We start from the raw sequence: 25,610 nt of genomic DNA on the forward strand, positions 1-25,610 counted from the left end.
TGTTGATGATTCTTTAATGAAACCATCATGTTGTGGCAATAAGAGCCTGACAGCTTCAGCACAGCGGTGCTTTCTGACACCTCCTGCCTGCTCTGTGCGATGCTCTGCTTCTTCTTTATTATTCTGTCCCTTTTTAACACTTGGTTACTGATAAAATCTGCAAGGAAAAGTCAAATATAAACTATAAAATGAAACAAAACATGTAGTTGTGTGTTTTAAAAGGTGTTCTAACTTTTCTTTGTCTTCTCTCGATGTGTCAGTTTGAATACTCGTCCCTAAGTGAGCACGTCTGCATGATAATGATGCTGTGGCTGCTGTTGCGCAAGCTATTGTGCTGATGCACTCCCTCCATGTGTTAATATACTGCGAGAAACGAGAGGCTGAGAGAAAGAGAGCGAATAATTATCTTTCCCCTTTTGTCTCGGCTCCTTCAATTAAGCCTGAGGATAGGCAGACAGCACATGTCTACTTATCCACTTAAACTACAAAAAACAATAGGACCCCCCAGTTTTTCTCCTGTTATCTCTCCATGTTGTCTTGCACCACTTTCTCTTCTCACCTCTCCATAATAAAATTCTATTTTCAGTGCTGAATCCCAATATTTCCTCCCTCTCTCATCATTGTCCCTAGTGCGATTCGCCTAGAGCCTTGTTTCACCTACCCTTCTCACCCCCCCTCTCCACTTCCCATACCTTGCTTCGGGGCATAAGGAGAGGAGCAACAGAAAGACGAAACATTTTAGTTTGCACATAGCCAGAGAAAAGAAAACACTTTGATTTCCCCTGAGTGGGGCTCTACTTGATTTATTTTGCCTTTCTTGGGCCTGTGTATGTTTTTTTCTTTTCAGCCTTCCCTTTACTGGACTGAAAACTAGATTTATCTACATGGATAACAATGATAAAAAAAACTATTTCACCATCACTAGCTCTCAAACTTAAATACACCCTTGCTACAATTTTATTTGTTCAAAGGTGTACTACCAGCTCTAGCTGTTAAGCCACTAAGTACAATCTGTCTTTGCATAAATCATCATTTAATTCGGTATTTCAGAGGGTGGGTGGACAGTATGTGGGCTGACTTCATCAGAGCAGATGAAACAGAAGAGAGATGAGAAACAAAGGGCAAAGTGAGAGGAAGAGGAGCAGAAATCTCAGGGTCGAAGTTGAGCTTATATAAGTACTTCTCAAGGGCGGGTGAATGTGCTTCAGTGGTTAAGCTGAATCAGATAAATACACATGCAGTGGCCTTGCAAGCTGATCGTACACTATTTTGTCACCTTACAACCTCAATGTGTTTGCCTGAAACTCCATGAGATCAACACAAACTCATTTAATTGTCAGGTAGAAAGAAAATAAATTAATAGGTTTTGAATTTAATTTGACCAAAAAATCATCTGAAAAGTGAGTCAACATTTTGTAGAGCCTGATTGCAAGTGTTTTAAGGATATGTCTCTACCAGTTTTGTGCATGTATTGACTGGCGTGTGAACAATAATTCGAAGTCTAGCCACATATTCTCAGTTTGATTCAAACTTCCACAAGTCCACTCTAACATATATTATTTAGAATGATCAGTCTAAAAGTAGGTAGATTTGGCTAGTATCAGTATTCTTCAATGTGTATGGGTGAACACATTTCTTTGTCAGCTGGGAGACAAAGGGGTATTTTCCCAAAATGTTTCATGTCTGTACATGCCTGCTTGGTTTGGGTCGCAAGAGTGTGAGAGTAGATTTCAAAGAGATTCTAGATGTGTAAATGAAACACGGCGGCTTTGAACAACTTTTTTACAAGAGAGTTTCTTGAAGATTCTTTATTCTGTAGTTTTGGAAGTCCTTTTTGCTTACCATCTTTTATCTGAAGCTGAAATGCCTCTATCTGTTCTTGTTCTTTTAGGGCAAAGTGTTTCCAGCATTTGAGCCTGTTTAGACAATGTTGTCGGTGGAAGATCAAATCCCAGTATAATGGGAAGACGGTGATCTGGTTCCTGAAACACAGGTGAATACAAGTATCTTTTGTTGCTTCTATAGATTTCACATTTTTATGAAGAAACTTGCATAAAAGATTTTCCAGCTCAAAAACAGAAAAAAAAAAAAAAAAATTGTTTAAAATTTTAGTCTCTCTCTCTCTCTCTACAGCTAAGAGACTAAAGGCGTGGTCTGACAATGTGTGATTCACAGAGTACAAACTGATCTGACAGCAGCTGATACAGCAACTACTTGATCCTCAATAGCATAAAATAGCAATAAGCCTTAAGCCTATGGAAGCACAAAGATTCTCCTACAATCAACAAAATATGCCCTAAAACCTCCTTTGTTCACTTGTTTTTAAAATATTTGAATTTTAAAGTTAGACTTTTTTTCATTTCATGAATTAAAACAAAATAAAATCAAGATTTTTCATACAAAAACAGTATAAATAAATTCTTGCCACAAGAAATGTGAAAGCAACACATTTTTGGTTAACGTTTCTCCATCTTCTCTTTAGATTTCTGTCAGTGTTGGATATTCCTGTGCGTGCCATAGTAACCAAATCGACTGGTAGTATCTGATGACATATGGCTTAAAAGCTGAAGGGGAATTTCCAGCTCATCTTTTTATGTACTTGATCTCCCATCTTGTTTGAATGACAGTTTAAAGTATGCAAAGCACGGAAACAGCTCTTAGTGTTTAAAGTTAATTATTAAGCAGGTCATGAAATTTGCCCTTGCTGAATGCTGTTTTTGTCACCATAGACTCTTGACTTTTTCGTATTGGACAACTATTATGGTTTTGTAATAAATACTCTTTACAAGAAATTGAGAAAGTACTTGACATACTATATATTACTATGTTTCTAAAATTAAAAAGAAATCAACACCTTTTCCTGCCAAAGGCCTTATCCTCAGTTTTGTTTTCTCAGTTTTTGAACATCAGAAGGATCTGGCACACTAGTTCTGTAGTGATGTCAATGGATTTGTTTAAAGCAAAAAATGTTAAATAGAGGAAGCACAGGTATATCTCATGTTTGACTTTTCTTCCCAGTAAAGGAGTTTAGATTATCACAGTGGCACAAATAAAATATTTATGGGCTTAAAATTACAATTTTAAACCCATTACAATCACAGAAGTTAAAACGTTAAATAAACAGAAGCTTTAAAGAAAATAAGAGATTTAAAAAATAGAAAAACACCCAGGAGATAATTGATATAAAAACATTGCTACTGGCAGTATAAACTTCAAGCAAATATCAGACTAAAATAATAAATCTGTGATAGTTTTTTAAATAATACAGGGAATCAAACTCATGCAGTTATGGCAATAACTGCTGTGACAACACCAGCTTTGTTGTCACAGCCTGAAAGGCTTGATTCGAAGTTGTCAGCCTGTGCAGAAAAACAATATTTTTATTATGAGAATCCAGAGAATGAGAAACAAAAGTTTAGTTTAAAGATTAGATTGATATCATGGTTTCTGACATTTAATGCTTGCCATGTGCACACAAATATTTGAAAATTTAGGTGGAATACAAGAAACTTTGCTAATCCAAAGAATAGGAACTCATACATTTCTTCAAAAAGTTGTTGATGCTAGTGATGGCTAAGAGGAAGGAGTTACTGTAGCAATCAGAATGTAAAACATAAATTTTATCATTTTGCTTCTTGTTGACAACAGCATTCTGAAATATTTGTCATGTTGTTCCAATCTATTTCAAATAATTTTTTCTGTTTTACTGAAAGATAGAAAAGGTAATCACCCAACAAGTCTTTTATTTCATTTAAGTAGCCATCCACCAATGTTTTTAAAACTTACATATTCTGAGAATCATATACCGAAGAGTATCAATTATCTATTACAGAGAGACTCTTGTTAGAGTCTCCAACCAATCAAACTGCTATAAGTGCCTTCCAGATGTAAAGCAGCATGAGGACAAAACAGAGGTTAAAACGTTAGGCCTCTATTTAAGATCATTACATACATTCAGAATGTTTTTCCAGTGTGTATCCTCATGGACACAAGTCTCAAATCAAGTCAGGTCAATCTAGTCAAAAGATCTGAGCTGGCTCCTACCTCTGTTTCCAAAACAAAACTGGAAGAGGTGCACTTAAATGTGGTTTTTTCCAAGGCTTTATTCAGGCTAATCAGAAGAGAGTTAAGGCTTTGTCTTATGGTGGTTTTCTCCTTTCTATCCAGTTAAATCATGGGAAACGTGGAGAGTCAGAACGGAGACAGCAGTGTGTACGGCAATGAAGCGGTACACCTTTCTCGTAAACAAACATCCCGCTCACTCCGCCTCACCAACAAAAAGTCAGTAACTCGCCGGCAAAGGGTCTCTTCGATTGTGAAACAGGAGTACAGAAACTCAGAGACCTCCACTCGCTCTTCCAGCACACCAAGTATCCCACAGTCCTTAGCTGAGAGTGGACTGGAACTTTTCAATGGCACAGATGAGCTGGGAGAGTTTGGCATCAACCCCCACTGGACACAACGCATCTCAATGACAATGAGGCCAGACTCCTATCAACATGAGGACGAGCCCTTGGCCACGCCAACTCCTGAGACTCAGAGGCAGACACTATTGCTCAGGATGGAGCAGAGGATTCTATGGGGGAAGGAGATGTTCCTGGGGAAGAAAGATACCTCCAAAGAATGACTGAAGGTCCCAGAGATGGAGGAACTTTTAAAAAGAAGCGATCAAAGTCAGCAGACATGTGGAGAAGATAGCCTGGAGTTCTCTTTGTCCGACCTGAGCCAGGAAAATCTTACCAGCACAGAAGACATAATCGACGGAGGAGAGGAAGAGGAGGAGCAGTTCACACGTCTCAGAGGGAGTGCAGGTAAGAACAAAAAAAACAAAAAACATGGATTTAAAAGAGTGTTTTTTGCATGTATTCTGTCACTGTCCAGTCCTGTTTCCTTGTACACTAACACCAAATGTTATGCTTTCAATTTTTACCTCCATGTTTTCATTTGTAGGTAATATTTTGTTAGATATGTATATATTTTATCAGAATTAATCATAAAAGTATTTATTAAAAGATGTAAGCAGAAGAGATTGACTGACTTCAGAATGCGGGCAATGAGAGGGGAAGGAGGTGAGAAAATTGTAGGCACTGGCTGAGAGGGAAAAATGATTTGAGACACTGTGCTGATTAAAGGTCCATTGCTATCCATCACTTGCAGCAGTTCAGTTAATCTCAGGTTTGTTAGTTTAACTAGAGCTCTGCAGGAGCTCAAGCAGTCCAACGTGACATCAGGCAGTGGCTGTTAACTTAACTGATGAAGGTTTAAAGGGGTCATAAGTGGTCAGATGGTTCAGCATAATGTATGGCTTTGTGCATTCACACAAACACACCCACGCATACACACTTCGACAATCATGATTCACAAGATATAAGCTTGCAATGCTGAAGTCAAATACAGGATTGAACCCTGAAAGTGCAGAACCTTGCAAAACAGCTCACACCCTCTGAACTCTTCACATTTTGTGTGATTGCAACAACCTTCTATGTGGCTTTTTGGACTTCATGTGATAACCTAACACAAAGTAGTGTTTAATTATGATGTGGAAAGAAAATTATACAGAATTTTCAGATAAGAAAATACAATTTTGTCAAGTGAGCCATGCGTTTGGGTGTAACTCTTTCAATATGTTTCTCCTCAATAAAACCCAGTGCAACTGCCAAGTCTCATTATTAAGTAGTTCTTAATCTGTGTATGTTAAAGTTGAGCCAAATGCATCTATGTTTGGAGGTTTAATGAAAAACATTAATAAATAAATCACATTATGAAGGCCAAAGGACACACCAGACAGGAGAACTGTGCATACAGGCCAAGAGCTTTTCTTACACAAGGTGAAACAGTAATCAAACGACTTGTTTAAGACGTAATTCCTTTTAAGAAATTAAAACTCTTTAAATATCTTGACATGAGACTTACATGTCTTGACTTTCAACATGACTTGGACTTTAATGCTTTTTGTGGGCCTTTGGTAGAAAGACTTTTATACGTTTCCTTCTACTTCAAAAAGATGCAATAATTTGCATTGGTCTGAAGTAGATATCCTTGCCAAAATTTTTGGCTATTTTAGAATACATAAATATAAGAATAAAGTAGAAGAGGTATGAACATTTTTGCTGCTGCCAGAAATTTGAATGCCCTTAAATCTCATCTTGTCCACTCACACATACGTAGTATACAAACCTGGAATAAACACCTGCTTATTTCATAGGCTCCTCTGAAAGAGCTTCTTCCCTGGACCATCTGTGCAGCCAGCAGAGTCCAGGCCTCCAGGGCCAGAGGAATCGTTACATTAAAAACCACAGAGAAGCCAACTGCAAAGGAGACACCGAAGCAGAGGATGGGTTGATGTCTCCAACTGAAGAGGATGGCAGCAGCTATGGAGCATTCACCCTCCCCTGTCGGCGATCTCACTGTCTGTCTGAAGGGTTGTCAGGGCTGGGGATCCCCTCCGTACCTTGCCCCGCCTTCCAGGGACGTCGTGCACATACTACTCAGGTTTGATCCGGTTTCCTAAGTCTCCTTTCCTTTTTTTTGTCTTTCTTTCAGTCCATTGACTTTGTGTATCAGTGTTTCTCAGTAAGTTCAGAGGGTCAGGACCACATTGAGTTTAATGCCTCTTTATGAAGACAACCAGACATTTCCTGCTGTTTTATGTAAACATTTTGCATGTGTATTTAGTTGTTTCTGGAGGAGTATCCTAATGCTTTTGCACATATATTTGACAGATAACCAGCTGACTGAGTCATTTTTACAGAATTTTCCTATCTTGCAATGCTGAAGTCAAAAGCTGAATAAATCAAAATTTGAGATGTCATGATATGTGCCTTTGATGTTAAAATAAGCCGTCAGGAGGGCAGTACTGAAATAGTTAACCATGCAATGTGTTCAGCTGATTTTCATAAACTAAAGTGGTTGTTTTAAATTGTCTAACAAGGCAGAGGGTTGTTGGACATAAATAGAGCAAAACATTGGAAAAAAACAGACAGACTCCAGGTTATCTGTAGTGAGATGAGAATCTCATTTTAAATGTGAAAATCAGATGTAATGTAAAAATGAAATCTATGGAATGTGACCGTTGATGCAGGATTTTTATGCACTGAAAACCTCCAAAGATGTGATGTAATCATGTATCTTGCAGTGTGCACTGTTTATATACAGAAAAGTAACATCTAAGCATTTATGCATGGTTTCAGCTGTCAGGTTGAGTTATGAAAACTTGAATTATGTATTCACCATCAAATTAGTTATTCAGGTCACTGAAAGTGCAGTTTTATTCAATGGTTTGTATTCGGATGGTTCAAATGGCCATGCATACTCCATACTCCATAATACTCAAAAGCAAATAAATACTGGGTTTGCCTTGTGTTTTTGTTGGACAGGACATCTCAGGTGCTATGGGAGATGGAAGTGAATATGGCGACAGTGGCATTGATGGCGTTGCCACAGAGACGGACGCAGACGGCGAGCTGATCTCCCGGCGGTGTAAAGCCATGTCGGCCTCGTTCTCTCTCTACTCAGCTGCAGAGAGCAGCGTCTTTAATGGGAGTGACAGTGGGAGCAGCAGCGCAGGCGGAGGAGAAGGAAGAGCTGCTGAGGGATGCAGAGGAGGAGTATATGAGAATTTCCGGAAGGAGTTAGAAAGTCAGGTCTGGGTTAGCTGGTTGTGTTTCTTTGTATTTACATGCCTTTGTTTAATAATCTTGTTTTATTTCTAATTTCTTTGTCTTTCAATCATTCATCAGACGAATCAGGGCAGAGATTTCCCTGAGGAGGCCAATTCGGCTGTAAGTGATGAGCAGAGCAGCGGCACTCTCAGCAGTGTCTACCCATCTGACACAGTGACTGGCTGCGCACAAGGCACAGTCAGGAAAGCTGGAGCTTTAGCTGTGAAGAACTTCCTGGTTCACAAGAAAAACATGAAAGTGGAACTCGCAACAAAGCGCAAGTGGAAACAGTACTGGGTGTCTCTAAAAGGTACAATGTTATAGCCTTTTTTGGTTAAAATAAAAGAATGATTTGATCAGAAATTATGTCACACAATGCGCCACTTCAACCTCAATTCTATTTATTACACAGGACAGTACAAAACTTAACCATATTGCACTGCATATCATCTCACATAAAAGTGTGACTATGCATAAGCACTATGTCAATATCATTAGACTTTTTTTTACTTTACCATAAACTTTGTTTGAAGAGTATCAATGGGTTGTGGTTTGATTTTCTTAAAGCCTCCTATTTGAGCATCATCAGTTATTTTCAGACCTTTTCTGGGGTTCTCACAAGTGCTAAAGAAGTTAACCATATCCCAAAGCAGCTCTAAAAAATTCCCACTGGGCCTGTTTATTTGGTTGTAACATTCACTTAAATGTGTTCTGATTCTTAAAGCCTTGTTTCATTCTGCTTATGGTGAAAAACATTGTTATGTGAAGAAAACCCTGCAGCCCTAACGTCAGACTTGAAAATGCATCTTAACATGACCCTGATGCATTTAATCTTCCACACTCTCTCTCCTGTTAGAATATAATCACATCAGACTAGACTCAGCCAATGCCCTTGTTTGTCACCCTTACTGTTTTCTCACTCACAGAGCTCTCTGTGGTTGCGCATTAGCTCTGCTCAGCCTCATCACAATTTAATTTTACGGCAGGATCTGTGTCTAATCCAATCTGGTCCTTTTAAAATTCATAAGATTCAGAATCTGCAGCTGCATTCTTGCCTGCGTCCTCTGTTTATATCAATTTTCTAAAATAAGCAAATGTGGCTTATCTTCCTGACCTTGGGTTAAAAGTTCATATCAATACGTAAACAGTACTTTGGTTAAAAAGAAATGAAGTTTGTTTGTGGGCTTATCGCAATGTTTTTCTTTTCTCCCTCCTTTTTTTTCTTGTTCTTCAAGGCTGCAGCCTCTTCCTTTATGAATCAGATGGTCGCTCGGTAATTGACCATAACAATGTTGCTAAACATGCCTTGTGGGTGGAGAACAGCATTGTGCAGGCCGCACCCGAACATCCCAAGAAAGACTATGTCTTCTGCCTTAGCAACTCAATGGGGGATGCATTTTTATTCCAGGTGAGAAAATCCATTAAAAAGGAACAAGTGGCATTTTTCTTTCCAAGGGATTACCAATATAATTCTCCAGAGAAAACACGACAAATTTGAAAACCAGAAGGAGCGCAAACCGATAGCCATGAAATATTAGATTTCCTTTGGCGATGTGAAGGCTGTGTGTCTGACACTTAAATACATGACCTTTAGCTATGTATGGAGAAATGACAGTCCTGTGTCCATGTGTTTGTTTTATGTCTGACATGTTTAAAGGCCACACTGTCACGGCGTGACAGTGATCCACAGCAGTGACTATCGCAAATATTGAAATGTGTCTATTTATATTCATGAAATTTCCTCATAGAGACAATTTGGGGAAAGATTATTTAAATGGAGATTAGATTAAATTGATAACGTTGTCTGTTAAACCAATTTTGTAACTTGAACATTAATACATATAGCTGTCTGTTTCGTGCTTTAATACATTCTATCAGTTATTTGTGAAAATGTTGAAGATGTGGTTATACATAATATTTTTAACAACAAGCTGAGATGAAATGTAAGCACAAAAGAGCTGAGTGTCAATTCAAAAGTTAATGAAAAGTAATTTGTTATGTTTGCCTTAACTTTACCCAAGTTGGATAATTCAAAGGCCACTGAGAAGGTAAATGGTCATTATAAAATTCTCCAGCTCACGTTTTGCCTCATAAAGTGGGCATTTTTGTGGCCATGTATGGTGAAATCTGGTGACACTGGGAGACATTGACTTGAAGATTTAACAAAGTGGCACAGGAAAATAAGTCTGCACATAATTTGTCTAATGATCACATGTTAGAAAAAAACAGTTAGAAAAAAAAGTTCTGACTTTTGTCTCTCAAAAGACTCTTTTGTTTCAGAAAAGGCAATTTTAAAAGTATTTAATCACTTGGACAAACAATGCAAACCCAACTTTGATTTTGTTGTATTTCTTTATTTTACCATCATTGGTTTTTTATTTTTGCTCTAAATTGTGCCATCTGGCCTTTAAGCTATAAACAAATTATTACTACCATTTCTTAACAGACATCAGGCCAAACCGAACTTGAGAACTGGATCACGGCGATTCACTCTGCGTGTGCTACAGCTCTTGCCCGACAGCACCACAGGGAGGACACCGTAAGGCTGCTCCGAACTGAGATCCGCAAACTGGAGCAGAAGATTGACATGGACGAGAAAAATGAAAAAGATGGGAGATATGCAGCTTTCCGCTGTCACTGATGCAAAGAAGAGGAAGACCATACTGGAGCAGGTGCAGAACAGAAAATTGTGATAATCTATAACGGAAATCTGGCAGATCAAATTTCCGTTATAACTGAATGCAAAGACTTATCTTATTTTTGAAAAGGCATTTCCTCCTTCTCTCTCTCAATACAGCAAAACTGGTACAACTCGTCCCGGTTCTACTGACTTTGCATACATGTTACATGAATGCTTGGGATATCATATGTTTTAAAGGACCTTATTTTAATCTGTGATATAAAACACAAACAATAAAAGGTTCTATTTAATGGAAGTGTTTGACTATCCTCCATAAAGCAATGTTAATAGTTAACCAGTCAATTGGACTTTATTTGTTTCAAGGGTGACATTTTATATCCAGTTTTATGAAAGTAGTTATATAGTTGGGAATCTTTGTAAAATTAAAAGGCATCGTAGATAGTGTTTGTATATCAAGCCAAACAAACAGATGATGGCAAAAACTAATGCAAATGAAGCCCTGCTAGTGTTTGTGTTCATGTTCCACCTCCCACGGCCCACCCTGTGATGCTCTGCACATATCACTGCAGGTCGGCAACTGGTGGGGCTGTGCTGGTGAGTAATACCTCCCTGCAGGGGCTTCAGCACTCCCACATAACTCCCCTCCCACAATGACCAAGTGACTATGTAACCACTGGCAAGCCTTCAGGCTTTTCAAGGCTTTTTTTAAAAATTAGTTAGTGGTCAAATTTGAAATAAATTAGTATAATAATAGGGAGGTTTGCTTATGATGCATAATTACATTTCTCAGACACATTCAGTTGTTTAAACTCCAATTTTTCTGTTTGTTAGATTTTTTTGTGGGAGCAGAACTTGGAGCGGTTCCACATAGATCTCTTCCGCTGTCGCTGCTACCTGGCTAGCCTACAAGGCGGTGAACCTCCAAATCCCAAACGCCTCCTGGGTTTTGCTTCACGTCCCACCAAAATGGCCATGGGTCGCCTTGGCATCTTTTCTGTGTCTTCCTTCCATGCACTGGTAGGGCAAAAAATGATCATACACACAATCACAGACACTCACATATATAATATTCATGTCTGGTAAACAATTTCCAGGTTTTTCCTCTCCTAACTGTTCGGAAATGTTCTTCCTTGATCAAATTAGAGCTCTTGGACATATTGCACGTGTCCTTACATGTTTAAGTAGGAATTTAGTTTGAGGCTTCAAACAGTCAACCCTCAACAACTTGGAGAAAGACAAACAGGTACTGGTGCATAGTTGGTAATGGAAGACAAAATGTATTTAGTTTTAATACAAATACCAATCTGAAAAGTGTGCAATGGGTTTGTATTTGTTGAGATGTGAAATGTCTATTTTCTTTTTAGCATTTAAAATATTCTACTTCTGTCGAAAGCTGAACAGTTTTTCTTTATCCACTTGTCTGTTGTTTTCCCTGGATGTAGCATAATGGAAGTTGAAAACAAATTTACTTTTCAGATTTTTATTTGGAAACATTTTTTCAAATCCATGTAAATGTAATGATGTTGATGTTTATTTGACTCACAATTTTGGAGCATGAAAGTTGAATAATTCAATGACAAAAACAATATAAACAAAAACTTATTATAAGAATGGAGATCACAGGAAGTAAAAGCAGAAACAGGCAGAGACCAGGCAGCACAAAGAATGGAAGAGTATAATGAGAGGAACCAGGAGAAATGTTTGGACATTGGAAGAACGAGAACTGAAATGGGCTGATTAACTAACAGGTTGCAGATGTGAGGGGAGAAAATAGAAGGTAGGCTGAGGAGGGAAGAGGAAAAAATGGCACAAGGATTAAACACAAACAGGGGAACTGGGAAATCAAATCTAACCCAGACAAAAAAACCAAGGACAAATAAATAAAAAATAATATAGCTAAAATAAATAAGGACAGACTGAACTAAAGCAGAACAGAAACAAGGCCACTCTGATCAAGACAAAGAATAACTAAGGCAAACACAGACCACAAATAATGAAAAATACAAAACAACCTAAGAACCTGAAAGTAACCGTTCCCTCCCATTGTGGAATTTTTAAAATTGTCCTGTCCAATAAAAATCAAGATAAAATGAAATAACATCTCAGGTTGTTGACAGTTTTAAGTTATGACACAATCCAGGTCATTACCTCTGTGCTATGTTTGCTATTTGAACTGCTTCAAGAATTCCCAGAATGAACCACCATCTTAGAAGAGATGAGCTACACCAGTTTCAGTAAAACCAAAAGGGAAAGGAAATTAATTGTATGTCCTTTGGACAATTGAAAGAGTCCACAATGTTAAATTGATATGAGGTGACAACAAGATACTCTAAAGATATTTGAAATTCTGGTACAATTCGAACAATTCAGGCTTGATGTGTTGTTGAGTTTTTCAAAAGTTCATATGCAGTGTGGAAGAGTTAGTGATGTTTTATGTTTTAGGTTCTTTCACTTCCCACTAGCTAGATACAAAATGTTTAAGGTATATGTGTCAAAGATGGAATGAGGAAGGGACAATCTGGAGATACGGGAGTATGAATTGAGGCGGACTGGCTGATAACCCTTACCCCTGGCTGTACCACTGTTTGGTGCTCGCAAGATAAAGATCAGATAAAGATTACTTTATCTAAAGATAAAAATTAATGTTGTTAGAACCAACAGAGTAGAATAAATTTCCAGGGGTAACTTCACAATGGTCAATCCTTTTTATGCTTGTTTTGTTGTTGTACTTCATCAGAGTTAAGTGGCATACTTTGAAGTATATCTAAGAAGGCCAAGCTAGAAACTAAGATTCTCATGCCTTGCATGATGCGTCATACATCACCAGAAGCTTAGCTGGCATGTGCATGAACTCCATAGATGTTGAAAAATGATTCTGATAGCGTTTATGATGAAATTATGTTCCAAGTGGCATCATGCTCTGCTAAAACGTCTTGATTGGAAGACATATGCAAAAATATATCTTTCTACACACATAAACACGCACAGCTACTGTATTTTTTGTAATCTATTTTTTGGGATTAGTGGATCAATATAAACTGTGTTAATGAGGATCTATCCCTGAGGCACTTTCCCACAAACAGGCTTAACTTTCTGCCCCATCTCGTTTTGGTTTACAGCCTGTAGTCTCTCTTCCTTTAGCTGGGAAAGGAACTCTTGTTCTTCTTTCATACAATTCTGCGTATTTCCCCTACCTCATGATATCTATTCGTCTCCCATATTACACATTAGATAAATAGTTTCTCACCATAAAAAAACAGCCAAACAATTTTTTTTTTTAAACAAGCATATATGTAAAGACATAACATACTATTTAGTAATCTATAGCTTTTGCTTTATTTCATATTTTACTTTCGTTCTTTATGCTGAAACAATCTCTTCCATACAGCCTAACTAGGAAGGCTTGATCTATTAGCTTTAGCTGTGCGTGTCACAAGCTGTGATTAGACAACACACTGACGCAGCTTACAGTATGCATGGTGTATTCACTCATGCTCTGGTGAAACATAGTGAGTCTGAGCTGCTCAGTAGTCAGGACTTGAGTGCGAATTAACCCAAAATGCCAAGAGCTTTTTGTCTCTGTTCTTGTAGTGGATCACTGAACAGGAGTCGAGAGTTATTTCTGATATCAATTTCTCAAATATCAATTCTTGCATCTACTTTGACAGGTGTCAGCCCGAACTGAAGGCAGCATCAGGAAGCGAAACCAGGCTGTGCAGCGAACCTTCAGTAAACGGCGTAGCCGCTTCTCCTCCCTCTGGGGTCTGGACACTGCCTCCAGAAGAAAGACCAAAGGACATCCTTCAGCTCAACAGGTCTTAATAGATTTCACTTTTTGATTGAAGAATAATTTAAAATTAATTTCTATCTCATTATCTTTATCAATAATAGTAACAATGAATAGTTTTCTGAAAGCCTTAAAGTGAATGTGGTAGCTCTGTAAATATTTACAGTTCATAAAATCTCTATGCTTTGTGTGGTTTTGGACTGTAATCTATTATTTTGTTTATAGGTGTTTCAAAATGGGACGGATCCTGTAAGAAAACCGTTGGAGCTCATGTTTGAAGACTCAGCCAGCGAGATATCTGTAAGAATAAATTTAGATATGTAAATTGTTATCTAAACTAATCTAATCCAAAACAGTTGAATTGGAAAACGTTTTATTAAAAACACTGGGAATTGTTTTGTGATGCAAACTAGTACAATTGAGTGAATCTAGATGCTCTCTGAAGTCTCTGATCAAAAAATAGAACCTTTGAAAAATTATGACTTCTTTTGAAAGGAATCGCCATGGTAAAACAGTTTTATTTCTAGAACAGCTTAAGTTTAATTTATTTTGAGTTTAAAACTTTGAGGACTTTCAGCTACACCAAATTTGGAAAATTTTGGCATTTTGTTCTCTGCTTTAGCTGATTATACAAGTAAAAACATCTAAACGACTCCTACTACTCTGGGCACATTTAAAGCTAGTTCACTCTAAAATAAAGAATTTAATAATTTTATAATGTTGTATAAAGTAGGTCACAACTTGTCTCGGTTTCTTTGTAGTTCTCCACCATGCTGTAACTAAAGTGATATGAAAAAAGCCACATAAGAGAATGTTTACATCTAAACAGTAATAATCATCACAAGGCTAAGCACAAAGAAGCAGGTCTTGTTTTTTGCTGTGGGCTAATTACTCATCACTGTTTGCCTCTATTATACACGATGAGAAAGATCACTGGGGCATCTGATGGATCTTTGTGCTTGTATAATAGGACAGGGGCTTCTTAAGACCCCGAGGCCAGCAGCATAGTTTGATTTTCCACCCCCTTTGGTTTTGGTAGATGCTCTAGCTCTTTATGTGATGCTTTATCTGGGGAGGCACAAAGTCCCTGCACCTTTTGCACCAGTGAGCATTCATTTGAGGTCATTCACAAGCTATTGCTTTAACATTATAGACATCCACTTCTCCCCCTCGACGTGGAGTTAGTGGACAAATTTGCAGGCTTAAGAAAGTTTAAAATTAGCAGTCTCTCTTCCCACACACTCAGATAATTCTGGAGCTTACAGAGATTTGGAAAATTATCAGTGCATCTTAAATGTTTTGAAATTTATAGTATTCTTAATGGATTTATTTATCACAAAATAAATCCATTAAAAACACAACTAAAAATGAAAAACGTTCAAGTGGAGTGAATACTCTTGCAGGACACTGTACTTGTGGTGCATATGATTTTTCAGCAGATTATTCTCCAGCTTCAGAAAAAAAAAGACAAATAACTTTTTCTTCTGTTGTTATCAACAATCTTCCATTACTTTTGTAGTTTTTTTAGATATCAAAACAAAAACCCACATCAGTCTTGATGGATATCCATCTCTTTATTCAGTTGCTCCAGGCAATTTCAGCCAAATAAGAATCCCATTAACCATCCACCAGAGACATCTCTCTCTGCTGATCCCAGTGAGGGAAGCCCGATCTGATATTTGCGGATCATTACCTCAAATTATGCAGACATTAGCTACCAAGTGCCAGGCAGTTTCACACCATCTGTTCTCACCTGTGTTATTCTGGACTGACCACAATTTACAGATAATTGAACATCCTAGCAAATATTTTAACAAAGAAATCATCGTGAATCTCATTTGGATGTTTCTGATAATTCATCACAGATAAGTAAATGTGTGATTTTTTTTTTACATGAACTAGGAAGGAAAGGGTCCAATTACTCAGAGGTTGTGCAAGGACAAGCATGCCAACTCCATATTTCATGAGAAGCGATAAAAAACAGCCGAAAGTGTGGGAGAGGAAAAGACAGGCCTCTGTCTGAACCTCACAGACAGAAGAAAAACTGGGGCAATAAACCATTCTTGCTGTGAAGGCCCCCTGCAGCAGAAGGAGAGATCAATTTCCTTCCACCCACGCCCCACCTCAGCTGGCAGGGGGTGAAGGGAATGGATGACCGTAAAGAAATGCACAAGAGGCAGCATGCCCAGACTTTTACTGATACACAGCAAGAGACCTCACATTACTAGTGAAGATTTTTCACCTCTGACAGCCTGGCCCCTATTATAAGACTATATTTATTCTGGGGAGACCGATTGGTAACGTAAGAGGAGAAAGATTTTTAATATGCCTGCTGGAAATCCTTCATCCCCCAGCAGAGGAATCTTAGATAGCCAGATGGTGCTGAGCAGCCTGGGAGTTCAGGGAAGTTGGGGGAGGTACTGGTCACGGGCCCCCCAGCCTGTTTCCTGTCTGGAAAAAAAAGTCTCTTTTTTACATAAATATTTTTGCACATATGTAATTTTGTCTTTCAAAACAAACCGAACATGCACATGCATATACATACTAATTGTAGACTAAAGGATCCGGTTTTGTTAACTGTTGGGAGATTATTTGGCAAGAACGACGGCAGCACAGAAGCGAGCTGGTGGAGAGCTGCACAGATCGGGGAAAGGGCACCAGAAGGAGAGGCACTGATCGATGGCAGGGTGGGCGGAATTGAAGAACTGAAGGAAAAATGTGGATGCGGTTACTTGATAGGGAGAGCTGGGTTACAAACAATGTGAGGGCAGACAGGAGAGATAAAAGGAGAGCGAGCGACATGATGGCCAGATTGTTCACTTGGATCAAACTGATGGACTTACACATTACAGAATGAAGTCTTTGTACAGGTCAATGTCATACATCTTAAGAAAAATCAAAAAGTTTTTCAAAAGAAGTGAATTAAATAAAATCTTCAAATCATTACATGTTCACCTTGTCATTTAGAAATTTTTTTCATTTTACTTTATTTTTAATTACAATCAACATTGATTTTTCCTTCATGCATATGATATTTTGTCTTATTACTTGCCTTTACTCTTACATTTTGTCAGATTTTGTTCTATGCAGTAGCTGATTATACTAGTAAAGTACATGTCTATGTTCCATTTTCAGAAAAAAACTGAAGACTCTGTGAAAACTGTTCCTCAGCAAAGCGTAGACAGTGATATTTGGGTTCCCGATTATTTGAAGCCCTCCTGGGTTTGCCTGCCAAACAATCAGCCAGTCCTGGCCATTGTTCAGCCTGGGGAGACAGCAGTGGATGTCCTGAGCAGTGTCTGTAAGGTAGGCCACTGTTCAGACCATTCTTATGGCTTACCAACTTTTACATGTGATCCAACAGGATCCAACCGTAACAGTGATAGCCCGCCCCCTCCTGTTGCTGCTGTCAGCTGGCCAAAAGAAGGCTAGACTTTATCCTGACTGACTAGAAAAAAAATGTTTATTGGAAATAAAATGTTTTTTTTGTTTTTTTGTATTGAAGAATAATTTATTTTTGTTTGTTTTAAGAAACTACATTGTGTGATAGCTTACTGTTCAGTGTTGTTGTATATTTCTGGCTACTGCAGATGCACAAAAACTGCAAAACTTTCTAAAACCTAAAGTATCAAGATAATTTTCTGAATTCTACGCTGTTGTAAATGTGTCAAATACAGTAAGTGTTTATAAAAATTAATGATTTATTAATCAATTTTTTGTGCAGAAAACAAGACAGAAATTGTAATTGTCATTCTTGTAAACAGTGTCTTTTTGCATTCAGAAAAAAAATGTAAATATAAAATAAATTTGCTATGTATTTTTACTCACAAATTATCAAAACACCTCTTTCTTCCATTGGAAGGTCAACTTGACATGACATGACAAAACAAATAAACATCAAATATTTGGAGCAACCGTGGAGCAATTGCACAAATTTCTCTCCTGTCTCGTTACTTCCAGACCCATCAGATTGAGCCCTCTGGTCACTACCTGCGTGTCAAAGTGTGGGTCGACAACCAGTTGCTTTATTATGTTCCAAAGCCTGAAGAGGAGATCGGATTTGGTAAGAGACTGTACTTTAAGGTACTGTGATTTGTGGGATCTGAATTAGGATGATGCAAGCAATTAATTTGCCAAATTGCAATTTTATTGCAGATTTCATGTAATGTGCTTCGGAGTAATGGGGCCTTACATAATTTTTCTGAAAACAACCTAACTAACTGATAGAGCATGTTGAAAAAGCATGCCAAAATGGTAAATATGCACCAAAAGATAATATTACAGATATACTGTAAGCAACATTGCTATTTTTGTCGCCAATATGGAGGCCAACCTGTGCATTTTTTATGACCTCCATTGCTGACTCGATGTGCAATGCATGCAAAATTCCCAAGACATTATGGAGACATTTTGCAATACCTTATAAATTATGCAGCAATATTCAAAGTGTATTGCGAGGTCTGCGAATAAAAACCCATTTGTATTTTGTGTGTCTCTGTTTGGAGTTATTCATATACATAATCCCTATTACTAGATTAGGCCTCACCTTATTATTCTGCCACAGTAAACCTCCAAAATAAATTATTTTTGTGTTAATGTTTTGCAGGTGACATGTTGAACCCTCTCTCAAAGCACACTCTGCATAACTGGGTTTTTTCCTCAAGAGCCTTTTTATCTTCTTGCTTTGATCAGTGACTCGTTTCACCCTCTTTCATCCTCCCTCTGTGATTACATTGTTTTTCTCCTCGGTGAAGGCTATTACACACAACACAGACGTCTGTCCCTGCTGTTGCTTCATACACACAGCTCTCTGCTCTGAGGGCAAAACCCCATCCTACACTCACTCATTTTACAGTTTTAACCCATGTGCTGACCCCACAACCTTCACATGCACTTTCTCTGCAGAATAATGCATGGAGCAGTTCATTCTTTATTAAGAGTAATAGTCTGACCTTATCCATCTTACAGCAAAAGTATTTTTCCATTTTCTCCAATGAAATATGCATTTATTTGTATGTGTTGGCAGATCTACAAAGAAATTGAGATTTGCCCCAGAGCTACCAAGGTGATCTGTTTTGACAAAGCAGAGTCCAGCACCATTGGATATGGTACGGAGTTCGACACACTGAGAAGCTGTATCAAATTGATTCTTTAATTGGCTTTATTGAGTCTTGCTCTCATAATTAGAGAAAGCACGTTTAGTCATAAGTGGACCTAATTGGTTTATATTTAAATCGCTGCGGTGATCTTTTTCAAAGGTATACTTATGAATGACAATCACTCTCTTAAAAACATATTTCCTCAGGTTTCACTGTGGCAGTTACAGAAGAGGATGATGTGCAGCGGCTTCATGTCATTGAAGTGAAACCAGGAGGCCTGGCTTCAGCTAAAGGTAAATATATTTTTAATTTTCTTAAAGCAAACCTGCAGTATGGACTATCTTACTTTTAATGTCTGGTAGATATGTGACCTCTCTTATTAGAAGAATTAATTGACGTTTTTTTTTTAAATATGTTGGCTGTTTGGCACTGACCTAGACCTTTGAACGGCAGTACTTTAATTTTCAATGGGGATAGTGCAGAAGTTGTGATGATGAAAGTGAAAGACAGTACAGGTTATTTCAAACACGATATTGATCAAAATATTATCACTTTTCTAAAATCAAAATAGAGTATTAATTCATAGAGCTCCGAAACATATTGAATCAGAATATCACTATGAGTTATTATGATATTGTAATAGTTTCCTTGATGGTAATACCTGATACTAAAGGGACCAAGAAAAATGGGCATGTTATGATGTTGAAAAAATCAATTGCAATAAATGTATAGGTTAAATATAACACATGTCATCATTATGATAAAAGACTATATTATTATTGCATGTGTTCTTAATATAATGAAGCATGTATACTTTTATTGTTTTTTTAGACAACAGATATGAGCTATTTAGGTAAAAATGATAAACCAATTTTAAAAAGAAAAAGAAAAATGATCAAGAATTTTGAACAACTTCAGTGAGTCTGTAGACATATTTCAGCAGTGATGAAACAGTAGATTAATAAAAGAAGAGCTTCTGTGTGCTCATCAGAAAGTCTGAAAAGACATGACTCATGTGCCCTACATTCCGTGTTTGTCTGATGATTTATATTTATTTTCCTCAGGGTGGGTTGTGCCTAAACCTTTATCCACAAGATAATAAGATTCTAGGCTCTATTTTGTTTGTCTGCTTGGAAAGGAGGCTCTCAAGATCAACCCTTCTGTCCCCCACTCACAGGTCCCTATCTTTTAAGCGAGACAGAGAGACCTAATGGGTTTGAGAAACATGCAGCCGTTTTGTGGACACAGCACTAATGTATAGAAAATAACATGCTCCACTGCCATGCCCTGAGGTCGAACCAAGGTTACTCATGTGTGAGATTGTGGCCTCCAGTGTATTAGCAATCAAAAAGCTGCTATCTTAGCAGGCTGCATGCAGCCAGAGGACACAGCTGTACTGATTCTCCCCCTCTACTCGCAGAGAAAAAGGTTGTATCACTCGGTGAGCTTAGTGGATCTTAGTATAATGTTACACTGTTTACATTACATGAAAACCAAAGGTATTTTTCTGTCAATGTAGCTATTGTTGCCACTACTGTCATAGAAGCATACATGTAAACAATGTGGTGCAAAAGTATTCATACCTCTTGATCTTGATTTTTTTTTTTTAGATTTGGTCTTATTATAGCCACAAACCTCAGCACATTATAATTGGGATTTTAACAGACAAAATAGTCCATAGCTTTTCATCTGGCACTATCTTATTGAAAATCTGTGTCAAGACTTTAAAATTGATGTTTGCTCTACATCTAATATTGAGTATGCAGATTTGTATAGATGGAAATTTACAACAAAAAACATTTGCAAGTGTGATTGCTTTTTATTCCCCAAACACAGTAGACCACTACTTTGTGTCAATCTATCACATGAAATCTCAGGAAAACAGTGAAGTTTGTTGTTACCTTTGCAAGACCGTAAAACTACAATACACAGGCAAAACACACACACACTCCTACCCCAGCAGAAGAGAGCCTGAAGCGTTATCGCTCCCTCTCCAATAATAACTGCTCTAACTGACAGTTCAGATCCCATACAACTAGGTCATGACTTATGGCTAACTGTGCATCTCTTGTCTCCATCTATTGCTCTGTGTGTTTGCTTTCCTCTCCCATTTAATTTTGGATTTAAAGTGTCAGGAAATTTTGCACTAGTTATCATGAGTGTGTCTGTTTCTGTTAACAGAATAAAAATCCATTTGAGTAACTATTAGATCCCAGAGCAGCTGTCACAACTAATCAGGCTGATTGGTGAAATTGGCAGTTTAAGCACTAATTCTCAATTAACAGTACCCAGCACAGGTGGTCAGGGGGGGAAGTGTCAAACGGGAGATGTGTTCCAGTGAAGTCAATGGGTTCCTTTCATGTGTATAGTCTCATAGACAATGTATATGATAACATAAAACGACAGGAATAGACAGGCTTTGTGCACTCCCTTCTAAATCCATCCAGTCTTGTTACATCAGGACTTGCCGCAAGCAAGAAAGGAAGGAAGCAAGCAAGGGAGGATGCATTTTTAATGTACTGGAGAACATTAGAGTCCCAACATGTCTGATTAGTCTCAGAGCTGCTGTTAGGAAGTATGGTACACACATTTTGTTTGTGGGGATTTGTACATATTAACACACAAAGTCCCTCCCTTATTGGTTATAAGCTCACAGATGAGACTAAATAATTTTTTCACCAAAAACACCTACATTAAAACTTGTTTGATAAATTTACTACTTTCTAGAATGACTTGAATGGTCTTTGTCTTTTCTTTATTCATCCATTAGGTTTGAAAGCAGGTGATGAGATTCAGTTCCTCAATGGTAAACCTGCCTCCGCCCTCCAACTGGATGATTTGAGGGCAGCTTTTGGGAACCGTATGCTTACCCTGATTGTCAGCACTCTGCCCCAGCTAGACTCGAAGGTGCAGTGCTTCTGTCCTCCTCGTCGCGCCGACGGAGAACAAGATCCAGCCACAGACATCTTTTCGCAGAGTCAAGGTTAGACTTCATCTTCTTGTTCAAAAGGACAACTGTGCACTCCATCAAAGCACCCTAACTTTGTATACACAGAAAAGGAAAGTGCATCACTATCTGCAGGGTCTCCTAATTATGCACGGGTGCTGTCTGATACCTAACCTGTAGACAGCCGGCAGCCTTCCCCTGACCTGCTCTTTTTATTTGTGCAAGGGCATCATTTGTATTCACTGGAAACAGGGGGCTTCTAATGCACAAGCTGACAAGCTGGCATTGTTTATACAGGGGCTCAGAATTGTATGAATATTAATATAATTCCTTCAGCAGTGTGGTGCTGTCATCACGGAGAATGTGCCATATGTTGAGGGTCAGATGGAGAGTAAAACACTTTTGAAGCCAGACGGAGGTCACTAATGATGCTGTGCTTGAAGAGGAAGTTGAACATGAAGTCTTCAAACATGAAGGAGACTTTAAACGAGAGATTTGTCCTGAACCTGGACTGAATATCTAATCTCATCAGTCGACCCTCTGAGGGAGCGTTTTATTAGAAGTTCAATATAAAACATACACAAAAGGATTTATAACTTTATATTAAATTGCAATGCCTCGGAAAAGTATTTGTCCACTTTGAACTTTTTTATATTGGGTTGCATTCCAATTACAAATATCCTAGCATATTTCTTTAGTATTTTACCAACAGAAAGTAGTGAATAATTACGAAATGGAAAGCAAGTGACATATGAAATTAGAAAACATTGATGTGCATTGTTTTTTTGTTTTTTTTACTACACCCAAATAAAGCCTTGTGCAATCAAATACATTCAGAAATAAGCTAATTTGTAACCATTTTTCTTTTTTCAAGATCTTTAGTGAGCAAACAATTTTTGAAGATAATTGATCAAAGCAGACAGGTCCTGAGACATAATTGTGGTGAGGCTTAAAGCACTTATAAAAAACTTATGGAATAAAGCATACGTTTTTGAACATCCAAAACAAAAACTTTTTAATAACTGTTTAAAAATGAAAAGAGGATTGCAATGGGAAGCATATCAAATCATTGCTGTTTTTTATGCCTGCAATCTCTTCACATAGCAAATATTAAATGTGCTGATCTCAAATTATGAACAGTGGCAAGAAAAAAACCTATTGTTGAAAGAAAACCATAAGAAGTGCAGTTTAGAAGAAACCTGTTTATTAAATCAATCAATCAATCAATCAAATTTTATTTGTATAGCACATTTCAGCTACAAGGCATTTCAAAGTGCTTTACATCATAAACACAAAACACAAAGGCATACAACATAGAATAAAATACCAAGTTTTTTTTTTTTTTCCTTTTTTCCCTCTTTTTTCCCTTTCTTCCCCCTTCCCTTTGACACGGAATTTAAGCGCCTGTTACCGCCGGACTCCGCCGTCCGTTTAACCACAGGTATTCGCCGGGCCCCGTGCCACAACAGGAAAAAAAAAAAAAAAAAAAAAAAAAAAAAAAAAAAAAAAAAATTACATACATATTCACAAAATCAAATCCATACATATTACATTTCAAATGCAACTCTAAACAGGTGCGTTTTTACTTGAGATTTGAAGGAAGTCAGGGTTTCCGCTGTTTTACAGTTTTCTGGAAGTTTGTTCCAAATTTTGGTCCATAGATGCTGAAAGCTGTTTCTCCTCTTTTGGTTCTGGTTCTGGGGATGCAGAGCAGACCAGAACCAGAAGGTTGATACAACAACAGCAGATCTTTGATGTATTGTGGTGCTAAACCATTCAGTGATTTGTAAACTAACAACAGTATTTTAAAATCTAAAATAAAAGTTGATCTAAACAAAGACACAAAAACAATTGGAACTTGGAATATTTTTTAGATTTGTATTTGTGAGAAAAATGTATACCATGTGTATTTGTTTTAAATATTCACTTTTTTGTGTTGGTTGTACAAAGGAAGTTGTTGTGGTGCTTGGTAATATTTTGTTTTCTAAAAAGAGACAAAAAAAAGTTGATTGATTGAGTCATATTTTTTTGTGTATTTTTATACAAAATACACAAAAGCCAAACAAATATGCATTTTGTATTTGAAACTGTCTTTGTCTTTGCAGAGAACATCCTGGACGAGGTGTCAGGTTTGACTGTGGAGAGTCCCGATGACAGCATGGAAGAGGGACCTCTATTAACCCTGCAGAGCCCCAGAGATCATCACAATGATAGAACATTAATGGCAGCTGGACAGAAGGTAGGAAAATGCATTTAAAGACATTAAGTGCAGTCAAATATGAATTATTAAAATTGGTCATTATCAATTGAATATTTACTTATCAGAGGATATAGCACACCTTATTTGTTCAGGTCCAAATCAGATGATGGGTATGCTTCATTTATAACATAATGGGGCAATTGTTGCACACCATTTCACACTAATGCACCATATAATAGAGGTGTGTGGATGCCACAAGAAAATTATTGTCAGGGAATTTGCAGAATAAGATCAGTGTCTGAATGTATATGAGGCCACAAAACTAGAAGTTAGAATTCAGTTTTGCTTCTTTAAGTTGTCAATGGTAAGTAAGTAATAAAGTCATATCGCCCTGGCAGTGTTAAAAGTGTTCATCTCTTCTACATGGGCCGTGCCCTGGCCTACTGTTAAGAAATGCACAAATTAAAATAGAAGTTAAGAAATGAATGTGACACATCTTAAAGCTGTAATGTTAGTTCTTTACTAGTTGTGTTATTGTGTAAATAACACAACTAGTAAATTGTGTTATTTACTAGTTGTCGTAAGTTTTTCTTTTTTTCCATCATATAATGTTTGTTTGCCACAGCGCCTGACACAAATAATTGGAACAATATTTACATCTCAATAAAAAGAACACACCAAAAGGTCAAACCAAAAGGTTCTGGCAGGAAACATTGTGATAAAAATGATACACCAAGAAAAACTCTGACCCTGAATGAATGAAACAAATGTCACTGCTGACCCAACATAATATTTCTTAATCTGATTCTTAATGGCTTCACTACATTTCATGTTTGGTTTTATTTGCAAAAGTTCTGCTAAAATATTTTATGAGTTTTGGTGTGTGTGTGTGCGTGTGTATGCGTGTGTGTGTGCGTGTGTGTGTGTGTGTGTGTGTGGGTGTGTGGGTGTGTGGGTGTGTGTGTGTGTGGGTGTGTGTGAACCTGTCATTCAATGAATGAGCAGATGTTCATCCAGTATAATGTTTGTGCGTGTGTTACGTGGACAGAGGCAGGTGAGGGAAAGAGTGAGACAGCAGCATCACTTTCTAATTAACAGCATGTCTGGTCCGATTAACGTCAGTGATCTGATGTCTGGAAGAGACTGTGTGCCAGCCAGTCTCCCTTGGATACGGTTGTCACTTCCTTTACCACAGCCAAGTCTGATATTCTGAAACCACCGGAATTTTTTTTTCTCTGTATCTGCATTTGATGTTGAATCTTTATGTTCGAGGAA

General features: G+C 37.7%; 1 protein-coding gene across 1 annotated transcript in view; it reads left to right on the forward strand.

Moving 5' to 3' along the window:
- The first annotated feature begins 1,960 nt into the window (after positions 1-1,960).
- The window catches only part of LOC129368620 (rho guanine nucleotide exchange factor TIAM1-like), a 40,017-nt gene continuing 16,367 nt past the window's right edge, over positions 1,961-25,610 (forward strand). Inside the window, 19 exon segments of the mRNA XM_055043668.1 lie at positions 1,961-1,993; positions 4,168-4,535; positions 4,538-4,688; positions 4,690-4,811; positions 6,206-6,492; positions 7,377-7,643; positions 7,740-7,971; positions 8,897-9,069; positions 10,108-10,257; positions 10,259-10,333; positions 11,134-11,319; positions 13,971-14,117; positions 14,315-14,389; positions 17,225-17,395; positions 18,050-18,141; positions 19,103-19,197; positions 19,395-19,481; positions 21,959-22,171; positions 24,241-24,374. Of these exon segments, the coding sequence (XP_054899643.1) occupies positions 4,175-4,535; positions 4,538-4,688; positions 4,690-4,811; positions 6,206-6,492; positions 7,377-7,643; positions 7,740-7,971; positions 8,897-9,069; positions 10,108-10,257; positions 10,259-10,333; positions 11,134-11,319; positions 13,971-14,117; positions 14,315-14,389; positions 17,225-17,395; positions 18,050-18,141; positions 19,103-19,197; positions 19,395-19,481; positions 21,959-22,171; positions 24,241-24,374 (3,018 nt within the window). The 5' untranslated portion in view covers positions 1,961-1,993; positions 4,168-4,174.

This window comes from Poeciliopsis prolifica, unplaced genomic scaffold (genome assembly GCF_027474105.1).
Source record: "Poeciliopsis prolifica strain line A6 unplaced genomic scaffold, Auburn_PproV2 SCAFFOLD019, whole genome shotgun sequence".
Taxonomy (NCBI): Eukaryota; Metazoa; Chordata; class Actinopteri; order Cyprinodontiformes; family Poeciliidae; genus Poeciliopsis; species Poeciliopsis prolifica.